Here is a 14,597-nt window from a genome sequence, read left to right as displayed (position 1 = left end):
CTGATCTCCTGAGTGAAAAACACACACACACACACACACACACACACACACACACACACACACACACACACGTTAGGATTGAAATTTTCAAGATACCAGTTTGATGACTTTTGAACAGTAGAAGAAAAGAAAGCTGATATTGATTGGTGTCATGTATCCATTATATGTGACGCATAAGGCATTAAAAAGTTCCCATCACTGAGCAAACTTATAGTCACATTACTGTTCCCCATAATAACGCAGTCTGTGTGAGAGTTTTTAGTACTGTTAGGAAAAACAATAATGAATTAAGATCTAGTATAAAGACAACAGCCTTGAGTGCTTTGATGATCAGTAAAATGAACCATTTGTCTTCAGGAAAAGCAAAATAATTTCACCAAGGATCAGATTCAGGCTGCACAGAGTGCAACAAGATTATTTTTGAAGAGAAAATTATCTGCAGTCTTCAGTGACAATCCATATTCTGTATTATACAAGTATAGGAAGATGCGATAAGGCAGTAGATGAGGATGGACTGTGAATATTTTTGTATAGAACACTAAAGACAGGCTTCTCGTTTAATAATGTAAGTGGATTTTTTATCCATGTTTTACAGTTATTAATAATTTGTGAGGTATATGTGTTTTGGTTTCACTGTGTTTGAAAATTACAGAAATGTTTCTCAAGCATCCTTGATGTTTACTAAACTAATTTTTAGCCTTTTCCACATAACCTGATTGTTTCATTTACAACTGTTTTTATTCCTGGAAAATCCTCTTTATTTAGTGTCAGCAAATGTATATTGTTTAAAGACCTAAATCAGGCTTCTAATTTTTAAAATTTTCTGAGTACACCCCCTCCCCCCCCCAATGTCACCTCTCGTTGCCCCCCACCCCTCCATATTTGGCATGTGATTACTAACAGCTTCTTCTCATGGTTAGTAGCTATGCCTCTATACAAACAACCAAAATGGTGGGCATTTCCCCCAATTTGGACATCTTGTGTTCGGAAGTTAACTATGCATTGGAAATTGGACAGCATATCATAGCCTATAATGGCATCAAAATCGTGACCATGTTTCCAAACCACATTGAATATGAACAGGTACTTACTTCCGTTTATTTCCAATTCCACATATTGTGAACATATTTGGTAAATTACTTTTTTTCCCAATCCATCTCAGTCTACAACACGGCAATTTTAATTTTCAACCGCAAATAGATTCAGTGAGCAATGTACTTACTTGTACACCTGTATTCATGATAAAGGTAGGTTGCCTATAATTGATTTTACCTTGAAAAGCTACATTTGACACCTGAGTGAGTCCTACCTCTCTAACTGAATACACTTTGTGAAAGAGGAGTGAGAGGTAGTGGCAGAACCAATCCCATACACATTTCCCTTATTTGCATTCCTTAGAGCACTCTGGTATCCTATTTGTTTGCCAAGTGATCCTGTAAAGACCGACAGTTTTCTCTCTTGTGCCTGATATTTCTGCAATAGGCACATACTGGCCAGACATTCAGAAGCTTTGTGACTGTGGCATTTGCAATGAGTTCAGTACACATCAGCAATGAATGCATTTCTGTTAGGGTTTACCCTGATGGAAGACTGGACAAACTGCTGAGACTCATATTGTAGAAATGCGAGTCGTGTGGCCTCCTTTAGTGTGCTCAGTGAAGCATACTTCATCTCAGCACCTACCTGTGGATCAGTCCCACAGTCTACTTCACTGAGTAGTACCTTGTTCCTTACATTACTTTTGCCTAGCTCGTAAGTGTGAAGTGATGCAGCTCTTATTCTGACAGAAAATTTCTCTAAATCCTCTCCAGAAATTTGACACAGGGTTGAAAATTGGCACCTATAGTGGCTAATGCTATGCTTATCTCCATATCTGTCCACTAGCCATTTTGCAAAGACATCAAATGCCTTGATATTTCTGAGCCCTTCCATGGATTTCACATAAGTGCATGCCTCTCCACACACCTTAAGGTTGGTGACTCCTACCAACATTTCGTCACTCCTTGCACACAGTTTCTGTACATCCATTAAATTGTTTATGAAATTGTGGACATTTCTGCCTGGTTTACCAGCAAAGTTGGGAACAAGAGCATCCATTGCAACATCAATTACAGTCCAGTACATAATGGCTGTGGGAACCCCAGAAATGGGGAAGTGAGGCTAGCTGTGGGCTCAGTGCTGCTTTGTGGGGTTGCATTGACTAATGATCCATTAAGGCACCTTTGCAGATCTTCATTCTCCACCCAGAGCTGACCAAGCCTTGCTTGCATCTATCCTTAGCTGTTCATGGGACCTGGTGGTAGGCATCACTTTAAACCACATACATAAAAAATAAAAAAAACTTTTTGGCCACAATGACAGCTGTGATTCTGCGTAGACTGCGGTGCTGAGCACTCATCTGTTGCATCACAGCACGGAGTCAGATGGCCCTGCACAATGGTTTCGTGGATCTACTCATAGCTTAGTAATTTGTATGTGGCACACCAAACTCAACAACAGGTTGAATTCAGTATCCTGCTCCTGAAGCCAGTTTGTACACTCCCTCAGATGTGTAATCAGGATTGGAAAGTGGTATGGGCTTGCGATTAAATATGGTACTCATCTTTAGAAGGAGGAACTGCATTAGTTTATTTGATCTTGGGGGATTACATTGTGAGGACTGCCAGGGGAATGACAGAAGATAATTCCAGTGGCCCTAGGGCCATTTCGAAGGAGACAGAAAAATTTAAAAGTAAAGGAACTAAGCCATTTAGTGTCTGCACTAAGTGATGGCTGGGAACAGCAGAGGGAGATGTTTTTGAGTCATAGCTCTGAGAGCCCTTGCTCTTGTAAGTCAGCTGACATATGAAATTATTTGTTTGGTACGGTGACTTTTCTGACAGCGATTTGGCCTATTCTGGTTTGAACCAGTTTATTTGTTGTCACATTAGTTGAAAGGCAACAGATGAAAAAGGTGTTCTCTCTGTAAAATTTAGATAATAAAAATTACTCATGTTCGGGGCCTGAGGCACTTCATACATAATTGCCAGATCAGAACTGAGAACGCTTTCATTAGAATCAAACATTCCAAAGAAAGTGACATCTTATACTACATACCATTAATGTCTCATGAAATAATTTTAAACTGTCTACTGAATTCATTTTGGTACATCTCCCGCCTGTGAAGCTGTAGATGTTTATATAATTCTGATAATCTTTGTCAAACGGATTCTTTAGGTACAATAGGTTTTGAACATTTTTCTGCACTCTGTGGTGAAACTCAACTGTTGCTGACAACTGAGACACCACATTTCCTCTTTCTTCAGACAAAACTCATCTTTCAAAACAAGAAAACAGTTTATGTCCTCTTCTACATTATTCAATGAACCCACTGCCAGGAATGTCAGTGTGAATTGCAGACTATTCATGTAGGTGTGGATATAGATTTGGTTCATTCATAACATCATCAACTTTTATGTAATAATTACATGAACTAACTACTTTCTGCTTCCTCCTAAGTTTTCAACATTATCTACACTATTTTAGTTTCAGCTTCCATTATAAATTCCAGCTCAGTCATATTTTATTTTCAGTACTGTCTACTGCTAATTATGCAACTTCAAAGTTTTCATTTTTGTCTTCTTCTTCAATACTAGCATTCACCATTTCCAAATTTTCTGAATTGGTCTCAATGCTCAATGCTAGTTTCTGCTTTTCCAGATTCTGCTTCTTGTGTTAACTTCACCTGATTGTTCACTTCAGGTTGTAAACTGGTTTAGGGTCTGTTCAAGGGTTATGACAGTCCACTTTATATTTTCAATGATTAACTGGCTCATTCTAGGAAGCACATTTTGTATGCCCAAATTAGCTACCACTTTTTTAGGTTCTCTCACTTCCTTTTCATATTGAATTGTTGTGTCTACTTCGCCTTTGTCTGAAAAATATTCAATTCCCTCTACCAGTGGTTGTGATTTGGGTTCTATTGTTGTCATGAAATTTCACTCTTTACACACACAAAATAATAAAAAAATAGAAAAAAATAAGTAGACCCACAGGTGTTTATCAAAAATGTTATATCAATTATACTTATCATCAGTTAGTTGTTGCTGTCATCAGTGTCAGTACAGTGTGAATTTCATACCTGGAGATTAGAACTTAATTGAAATCAAATCTGAGTATTATCAATTTTTCTATTACTTATCTGCTGTTTGTTGTGCATTATTGTTTTTTGTTGTCCACCTCCATAGCCCTGTGTGTCACATATGTTGCTCCTATGTGGAGGACCTGGGTTCAATTCCTGGTACTGTAAGGGTTCTGTTGTTGGTGGGAGGACGGCAATGCGATTGACTTACTCGGCCTCATGATACCAATTGAGAAGCTACCTGAGGGAAAGTACCAGCACCAAGGTCAAGAAAGCTGACAATGGCTGGGAGAGTGGTGTGCTAACCATGCCCCTGGATACTACATTCAGTGACACCACTGGCAGGGGTTGACATGGTAGTTGCTGAGTCCTGATTGGCTTCTAAGACCAGAACATGCAGCTTTGCTTTATTGCATGTTAGCACAGTTTTGTCTAAAGTGGTGGTATTCCTGCTTGCAGAAACTATTTCAGGGTTGTGTTTGCTATGTGTAATAATAATAGTAATAATAATAATAATAATAATAGTAATGACTGCAAATGTAACCAGTGATACAAGTAAACACAAGATATCAAACAATGGAAAATCCAGGATGGAATGTAACAATATAATGAAAAGGGTAGTCGCTACTCACCATATAGTGGAAATGCTAACTCACAGTAAAGCACAACAAAAAGACTGTCAGGAAGTTAGCTATCGGCCAACAAGGGCTTCATCAAAAATAGTACACACACAAACACACACACACACACACACAAGCACAGTTTCTGGCAGCTGGAACCAGACTAGAGTCTGTTCATGTGTGTGTGAGTTTAATTTGTGTGTGTATGTGTGTGTGTATTTTGTCTATTTTTGACAAAGACATTTCTGGCCAAAAGCTAACTTTCAAAGGACTTTCTGTGACTCAACATCTCTGCTATATGGTGAGTAGCAACTATCCTTTCATTATATTGTAAACACAGGATACGCCTGACAATGTTGAAATTACATCACTTGTGTGCAAACACCTCTTATATACACATTTATATTGGATCATGTTTTTCAGTAATGCAGTGTATTGTATTTTTCATAGAGAATGGGAATGCAGCAGTGATCAGTTTCATCATAAGGTGTGAATGTGTACTTGTGTATGTGCGCTTATGCACACACCAACGCACCTGCTCATGCGTGCGCGCGCGCGTGGCCCCACACACACACACACACACACACACACACACACACACACACACACACACACACACACCTTTTATAATATGTATTTTGTTTGTCGACAGGTCTACAATATGCCACCACTTTGCTTCACTTGGCCTTGCAGCAGATGTTTGTGACTCTAAAAATATGGTTTCTCCAAACTGCATTGTGACTTTGAACAAAATAGACGTGCTCAGTGATCTTGAACCCCTTAGAGCAGTTGAACAGCAGTATTCCAATGTTGTCCTAATGTCATGCAAGACAGAAGAAGGAGTTCATGAACTGCTTTCAAAATTGACACACAAACTGTCTTCCATGTAAGTTGGTTACCTGTTAACTATTACAATGAACATAGCTCCTACTGTAATCTCAATGACTTTAAATATGTAGTCATATGCCCGGTTGTGTTGTGACATATTATCAAAATTTGAATTTCCTGTTTTGTAGATTTAGAAAACCCTTCACAATTTTGCTATTTTAAAGGGAAATGGGAAGTGCATTAAATTGTCCTTAGGGTTTGAACTATGGAAATATATGGAGGAAGCAGAAGTTACTAATGAAGAAATAATAATGAAATTTTTAAAATACAACATGCATTTGAAAAGTAAGTGCAAAAATAAAAACTACTTACGTGTTTGGGGTAAACCTTTTTCATTTTTCGACATAGTCTCCTGTTAGACTTATGAACTTCATCCAATGCTGTTCTAATTTGTTGATCCCTTCCAAATAATAGGAACTGTCCAAGTTTGCAAAATAGCTATTAGTCGCTGCAGTCACCTCCGCATTTGAATAAAATCTTTGCCCCACCAGCCATTTCTTCAAATTGGGGAACAAATAGTAGTCCAAGAGTAGTCCAAGGGAGCCAAGTCTGGAGAATAGGGGGGATGTGAAACGAGTTGGAACCCTATTTCCATTAATTTTGGGACCACAACTGCTGAGGTGTGTGCTGGTGCATTGTCGTGATGGAAAAGGACTTTTTTTGCGGTCCAATCGGAGGCGTTTTTCTTGCAGCTCAGCTTTCAAATGGTCCAGTAACGATGAATAATATGCACCTGTAATAGTTTTAGCCTTTTCTAGATAGTCGATGAGGATTATCCCTTGTGAATCCCAAAAGACAGTCGCCATAACCTTTCTGGCCAAAAGAATGGTCTTCACCTTTTTTGGTGCAGATTCTCCCTTGGTAACCCATAGTTTAGATTGTTGTTTGGTCTCAGGAGTATAGTGATGTATCCATGTTTCATCCACAGTGATGGATCAACCCTTAAAGTCCTGCGGATTCTTCCTGAACAGCTGCAAACCATCCTTGCAACACTTCACACGATTCTGTTTTTGGTCAAGTGTGAGCAATTACGGAACCCATCTTGCGGATAGCTTTCTCATGTCCAAATGTTTATGCAAAATATTATGTACCTGTTCATTCCACAGCACTAGCAATCTCACACACCTTAATTCTTCTGTCATCCATTGCCATATCATGGATTTTATCAATGATTTATGGAGTCATAACCTCAACAGGGCATCCAGAATGTTCAGCATCACTTGTGCCCACATGACCACTCCAAAAATTTTGAAACCTTTTATAAACTGTTCTAATCGAAGGTGCAGAGTCATCGTAATGTTTATCAAGCTTCTCTTTAGTCTCCTGCGGCATTTTGCCTTTCATAAAGTAATGTTTAATCACCACACGAAATTCTTTTTCATGCATTTTTTGACAATTACTCAACTTCCTTGATTGACATGAATGCCAAACACAAAGAAATAGACCAGTATGGCTTAAACTTGGTGTGCATTCTTTTCAAAGATGCTACTAACTAAACATGACCTCGATACGCACTGGTGGTGCCATCTCTCAGACTTTGCACAGACTTTTCAAATGCCCCTTGTATTTACAAACATCAGTTTCACCTGTAGTGCACCACTTTATCTTTTGATGATGAGTCACATATACTTAAAACAAATTGACATAAATCTAAAGCAGTGTGGAGGGAAGTGGTTGAAAAATCTATTCAAATTCTTTATGGGAACTAAATCAATGAGAAGCAACACTGTGAGAAAATGAGACAAATATGTAATTGTCTGAAATGTATGCATCTGCAAAGGACCTTGTGCTTTATCCCATATACCATTATTTAGCTTATTACTGCAGGCACAAATTCCAGAGTGCCTTTTCAGTCCTCATAATTTTGATAGTCCTTCTCAGAATAGTCTCCTCTGGATGCAGTGCACTAGTCCCAGTGTTTTTGGCAATCTGCAAGACATGCTGGAAATCATGTTTTGAAAGGTCCTTCAGAATCACCTCTGCTCCCTTCGCTACTGCTTCTGATGATGAAAATGCTTCCCACAGAGGTGTTTATTTAGGGTAGGGAGCAGAAAGCAGTCACATGGGACTAAATGTTGACTACAAGGAGGGTGAGGGCTGCACTTCAAATTGACTTTTGCAATATATTCAGTAACAACATATCCAATATGCAGTTGTGCTTTCTCATGGTGCAGCATCCAGCCTGTTTCATGGATCTGCAATTTTTTTGTACCTGATACAGTCGTACAAAGTTTTCAGGACAACCCTGTAGTATTGTCCAGTTATTGATGTGTGTGCAGGTACAATATGCCAATAAATCATTCCATGAATATCAAAAAATGAGATAATCATAACTTTCCCAGCAGATGCAACCACTTTTGCTTTTTTAGGGACTAGGTTATGGAGATTTCCACACTGAGCTTTCCTGTTTGCTCTCAGGATCAAAATGTTGTAGCAAAGTTTCATCAGCACTAATTACTTTTGAAAGAAACTCTGGCTCTTACTCTAACATCAATTTCAACTGCATGCAGAGCTGCACACAAATGGCTTTTTGTTCAGTCTTGCAACCCACCATGTATGTACACATCTCATGTAAATTTCTGTCAGCAACTAGTGGGCGGCATCCAGTGAAATTTTCAATATGTCCAAAAGTGTTCATAAGGTTCTCGATTCTCTCTCTGTGACAGCAGTGGTGTCAATATTTTCTTCTGCAAGGCCAGTAACTGAAGTGTCAGATCCACCTTCCTTTGAAATTTATCGTCTCCTCTCTGTAAACAGTTTAAATGATCTTTGAACTGTGCTGAAGGGAAGAACAGACTCTCCCTAGGTCTTCTACAACATTGCATATGCCTCAGCTGAAGATTTGTTGAGATGACTGCAGAATTTCAAAGCCTCATATTGTTTATTGCAAGTCACCTCCTTTGTTGCAGTAGACAATACTGAACATGTCTCAGCTTGCCCGCCTGCACATGTTAATCTAACAGAATATCATGAGATTAAATTCTAGCATCAGAAATTATGACATAAAAATTATGGCAGTTCATTATTTAACAGCCTCCGTAGGACTTATACATCCCATATCAGAACTTTTTCTTAGAGTGATATGTATCATATTTCATAATAACTTCAGTGCTTGAACAGAGCCTTATAAAATGGAAAATTTACGCAAAAAAGCCTACAAAATTGGAGGAAGATAGAATGGCTGTCAACACTTAACTTCAGCAAGAAAATGCTAAATTCTGCTGGTAGACACACATCAAAGTACAAAAAACTGTCTTTGCTTTAGGAACCATTAGTTCCGTCCTCAGAAAGGAAATGTGAAATGTTTAAAGAAGTGGCAGGTGATTCAGACTCCAGGACAAGAGGGACCCACCTGTTGTTAGCACAAGTGGAGACATAAATTAAGGGAGGTGCATCAGAGACAGTAAGAGATTGAAGGTCTAGCTGTTTGTTATGTCAAGAGCATTTTTGCAGAAGAAATGTAAGTCTTGAGGCACAGGGTTAGGGTACCGGATGAGATTGGTCAAAGATCTTTTGCTCTCTCTGACATTCACCACACTGTCTTTGTCTCCCTTTCTCTTCATAACAAGTGGGTACCTTGTATCCAGTTGTCTAACAAACCTGTACCTCCTTTCTAACCTACCTCAAATTATCTCTGTTTCGTTTCTGTCCCAAGATGAATGCTTATGAAGAAAGACTGCATTTTCACTTAAGGATTCAGTTCATATTCTGCAAGGTTGCTGAGAACCATGTCATTGAGCACCATGCAACCAATATTATCATCGTTCATGTAGAAGAAAGTAACACTTCCAGTAGAAAGTAACACTTGGAAGTTGCTTCCTAGAAATAAATACTGGCCAGTCATTCTGAACAGGTGTATACATGGTGAACATTAATAAAACCAACAAACTGCAGAGACAGATTCCTGACTAGAAATGGAGGACAAAGGTCCAGTGGACAAGTGTCCGGAAATGCATCGTTGCTACGGTAGATGGCGCTGATGAATGAAAGTTCCTCTGACCATGGTGTCATGTGTTCCTTGTGTGTTGCAGGCTATGTGTTGTTGCAGTGTACAGTGAACAGCAGAATGGTCTGGTATTCATGTCAGGCACAAGCCAAAATGTTGTTTATGTACAGCCAAGCAGATGGAAATGGTTGAAAAGCAACACAGCTGTACCAAGACAAGTACCCTCACAGACACCAACCACATCACAGAACATTCCAAGCCCTTTTGGGGCATTGTGTGATCATGCTTCCTTCCAGACAGATGAATGTGCAGGGAGGTGGTGGACTGTGCGTACTCCAGATTTGGAGGACTGAATTCTACAGGATATTGAGATGAACCCTAGTACAAGCTCCAAGCAAATGGCCTTCCAACATGATGTAAGCCAAGTATGATTATGTGTACCCTGCATGTCAACTGCTGCTATCCCTATCACCTGCAATGAGTGCAAGCATTATCAGCAGCAGATTTCCCTCTGTGGAGAGGATTTTGTTGAAGGGTTTTGCACCAGACCATCACAATTATGGGATTTCTGTCATCAGTCCTCTTTACCAACAAAGCAACCTTTACCAGAACTGGCATTGTCAATCTGCATAATCATCATCTGTTGCCTACAGACATGGTACGTGGTCATAAGAGCAGTCATTCATTAGTGCCATCTGCCGTGGCAACATTGCATTTCTGGACAGAAGTTCATATGACTTCTTTCCCTCCCTGTCCCTGCAGTTAGTCGTTTTTGATCATGTTCACCCTGTGTATACATTCTTATGTTCAGTTAAAATGGAAAATATTCTTTACTGCAGCATTTTTTTCATTATTATTCTCTTTATTTTGTTTTCAGTAAAATTATTAACATTCATTTGCAGGCCTATCTTTATGAACAGCTGATAAACACAGTTTTCCAGATTGTGAACATTGTGAGCATCTTCTGTTGACAGTTGCCTTCATTGTTCACAATTGTGTACCACAGAGACAACTAACTAGTGTTGCAAACAAACATCTATTCTTAAGTTGCTGGTGCAGCAACTGAGTTCAAGAGGGGCAAGTACCCACGTAGTAAGTCAAACGTGTGAATGTCAGTTTGGGCATCCTGTATTAGCAGTGAAAGCTTCTAACAAAATTAATGGACTTGGAAAGTGCCAGAGAATCCTTCAGTTTTTAATAATGGTTTCTTGTGCTTGTATCATCTGTTCTGGTAATACTGTAACTATGAGGGTTGGAACTTAAATAGTGGCAACTGTTTATTCACAACCGATACAAAAGAGTTACATATTTGCACCTGTCCTTCAAAGTAGTCACCAGCACTGTGTAGAACCCATTGCCAGTGATGTGGAAGGCATAGTATACCGTTAGCAGAGGCTGTTCTGTTGATAGTGTAAATGGAGCGGTCTACTGCCTGTCGAATCTCTTGAACAGTTCTGAAGCGAATGCCACGAAGTGATTCCTTCATCTTCAGAATCAAATCAAAGTTACAAGGGCTTAAGACTGGGGAGTATGGTAGATGGTACAGTACTTCCTGGTCCCATCGACCGAACAGAGCAGCCACAGCTTGCGCTGTATGCGCCTGCACATTGTCAAGCAAAATGATGGGTGGGTTGCGCAGAAGGTGTCGCTGCTTCTTTCACAAAGCTGGTCACAGGTGATGCTCGAAAAACAAACAGTAATACTGTGGACTGACAGTCTGCCATGGAGGAACATAATGCGTTAGGATAAGACCATCACACTTGTACATGAGAATCACCATAACTTTATACCACTCCATTCGCACCATCAACAGAACAGGCTCTGCTAACGGTATGTTACGCCTTCCACATCACTGGCAAGGGGTCCTACACAACACTGGTGACCACCTTCAAGGACAGTAACAAGTGCAAACATGTAACTCTTTTGTATCATTGTGAATAAATAGTTACCACTATTTAAGTTCTAACCCTCATACTAAGATACATGCACATTTCATTCCAGGGCACCCTCATCCTAAAAGGTGAGAAACTGACCCTAATATCCAAAGAATCAGCTGTAATCAACAGCATTACAATGAAGAAAGCAATTTAAACCACAGCATTGAAGTCACAAAGAAAATATCTGCAGAACCATCTTATAAAATGTTCTGAGAGTGACCCCCTTTCCTCACAAAAAAGTCTGGAAGGAGATAAAAAGATTCAGCATTTGGACCTCCAGGTGTGCAAAATGCAGGAAAGAATGATCAGAAAAGAGCTTAATACACTTAAATATTCTATGGATTGCTTTGTAGAATGTTAGTTCACATATGAGCAGTTGAATTAGACGTAACTGCTGCGGCAGAAAGAGAGTGGCCTGTCGCCACCATGCCTGCAGTGTTTTCAGATCTTGTAGTAGTTGTTGGCCTGACAGGTTAGCACAAGACTGACAAAACATACGGTATCAGTACATTTACCTTCGACCAGATCATGGGTCATCAGTATGACCTAGCACTTCATCGCAGAGATCTTGCAGCCACCGTGTCATTGTTGTATAATGAGCAACTTCCTGCCACCACCAGAGTCATCTGACATGGATAGGAATGTGCTCACGACAGTGTCACCATTTACCATTGGATTGATGGGCCATGCTGCAGCAAATAACTCACCAATTCAATGCTGGACAACAGTAATTGCACACTGCCATGCCATCTGGAACCATCTTCTTGCTATAGAGTAAAGAAGCTGCCACACCAAACAGGTACCTCTGGTCACTGCACATCTCCGTGTGCAAAGATTATGACGGGTGCAGGAACATTGCTACTGGATGCTCAAGACATGTAATAATGACACCTGTAAGAACGAGTTGGGAGAGATATTGGTTCACACATACAGCAGGGTTTGAATACATAAAAAGTCACATGAAGAGATGCATCCCACTTGCAGCTGGTAGATGTTTTTCATTTGCTGGACGTTAACATGATGCGAAATGGAGTCCTGACATCTCTCTCGCTGGAAACTGACACAGAAACCGACTTTCCTATCATGCGCATCCTTTTGTACTTCTGTAGTGCTCAAAGGAGAGACTCTTATCATTCATAAATTATGACAAAATGAGCCACTCTTCATCAATTTTTACATATCTCCAGTCACTAATCAGGGAACACTAGATTTCTGTTGTGTACATAAACACCCAAATGTCTGCTGATTCAGGCACCTATCATTCAGTAAGATGTGTTCCTTATTGTTAAATATTTTTAGCCTGCCAAATATTAAATACTGAATCACAGTAAATAGAATATTGCACAACAGACTACTTAACACACACACAGCATAGTGCACATTAAGGGTTACAGTGCACCTGTGGTGTTGGCAGCTCTTGCATTACATGCTGATGTTGGCAGCTCATTGACTTTGACAATAGCCAGTCAGGTTGTGGAATACAGTAGTCAGTGAGAATCACTGAATCTATTGATTTCTTTCAGCAGAAGATGCAAATTGATTACATTTATTTTCTGTATGGAGAGCACCACAATAAATTTTATTGATCTGTTTATTGTGGATTTTAAGATTGGTTACTGATATTCATATTTATTTGGTGACTGGCAAAAAAAAAAAAAAAGGTTGACAAACTGATCAGTGGTCAAGCCTTGAAGCCTAGATTATGGTGGAATGTGACTATTTGGTTGTGAATGGAAGAAAACTAAATGTGCTGACAGACTGACCTGTAGCATAGCCCATTGCCTTGGTTAGGTTGGAATGTTATAATTTGCTTGTGAATTGGCAGAGCCAGCAAATCTAAGCATGAAAATATCATTGCCATAATAGAGTTATGTATAGTGTAGCTGAAGATATACATGTCAATGCAATACTCTGCTGCATGTCTTATTTCTGCTTCTGCCAAAAATTCTGAGGATGTGGTTAAATTCTATCCTAATCCAACCTAACAGAACCAAATACCAGCTAACTTTGTTTATGAATAAGCATTCTGATTGTCTACTGATAATCAACTCACAGAGTTCATCATATTAAGTTCCCACCAATTGTTCACAACATTGGTACCAAATACAACATTCACAGACAACATAAGTGCATTTTTATCCACTTTAAGAATTGCTGTCATAATATTAGCATTCCATCATATAACTGAATCTTTTAATTTCTTTATTTATAAGTAACAAATCATAATGATCCTCACCACATTTTCAGGTGTGGGAGCACAATAACCAATGTCAACCCAGCACTCACACAGGCTCGCCATCGACACCACCTTGTTGCCTGTGTCGATTGTTTGGACAGGTTTTTCCAGTGCACTGGTGACACGGTCTTGGCTGCCCACCAGCTGCGAAAGGCATTGAGACACATTGGTCATATCACAGGACATGTTAGCAGTGAACAAATTTTAGATGTAATTTTCAGAGATTTTTGTATTGGCAAGTAGCAATCAGATACATGTGATTGTCCAGTCAGTTCTCAGGTATTCCTAAGGTGAGACAGATATATAATTATCACTATTGTGAAGTGTTCTTGGATGAATAGGATGATTCTGTGTGCAATATTTGATCCCCAATTGCTTTCAGTATCGTAATTTCAGAAGTCCTGCAATCATTGGAAGACCTACTGGATGGTAGATCATGTAGGAGAAGTCTCTTCCTAACCTAAGACTAAACGAAATATGCTTACAAATAAAAAATAATAGAGGCTATTTATTAAGTAGTGCCTGTGTTTAGTCACTCTCTCTTTGTATTTATTAAATGTTAATTCAGTGGTTTATTTGATTTTTTTTAAATATTTCTTATTGTCTGGCAAATGAGCCTCTGGTACTCTTACTTCCAAACCTGATATTATGTATGTGTTTAACTTGGATACTTTTTTTTAAATTTATGTAGCAAGTAACAAAACAAGTCAGAAACAATCTTTATTATCAGTAATTAAAACTTCCTGGCTAAGAGGTCGTGGTCCAATAGTAGAAATACTTCTCCCTGACGTTTCGTTGCCAGCTGCGGGCAACATCATCTGAGGTGAGTCAACGACTGGCTGCTAGGCCA

The 14,597-nt window shown here is 39.3% G+C and overlaps 1 protein-coding gene across 3 annotated transcripts in view; it reads left to right on the top strand.

Moving 5' to 3' along the window:
• LOC124805258 (tRNA modification GTPase GTPBP3, mitochondrial) overlaps positions 1-14,322 on the top strand; it is a 137,716-nt gene extending 123,394 nt beyond the window's left edge. For all 3 annotated transcript variants that reach the window (XM_047265770.1, XM_047265768.1, XM_047265769.1), the window contains 2 exons: positions 5,393-5,626; positions 13,759-14,322. In XM_047265770.1, the coding sequence (XP_047121726.1) occupies positions 5,393-5,626; positions 13,759-13,990 (466 nt within the window). In that variant the 3' untranslated portion in view covers positions 13,991-14,322. The remainder of the gene's footprint in view (positions 1-5,392; positions 5,627-13,758) is intronic.
• The last annotated feature ends 275 nt before the right edge of the window (positions 14,323-14,597 follow it).

This window comes from Schistocerca piceifrons, chromosome 7 (genome assembly GCF_021461385.2).
Source record: "Schistocerca piceifrons isolate TAMUIC-IGC-003096 chromosome 7, iqSchPice1.1, whole genome shotgun sequence".
In the NCBI taxonomy this organism is placed as follows: domain Eukaryota; kingdom Metazoa; phylum Arthropoda; class Insecta; order Orthoptera; family Acrididae; genus Schistocerca; species Schistocerca piceifrons.
Note: the sequence above shows the minus strand (reverse complement) of the source record. Positions and strands in the feature narration are given on the sequence as shown.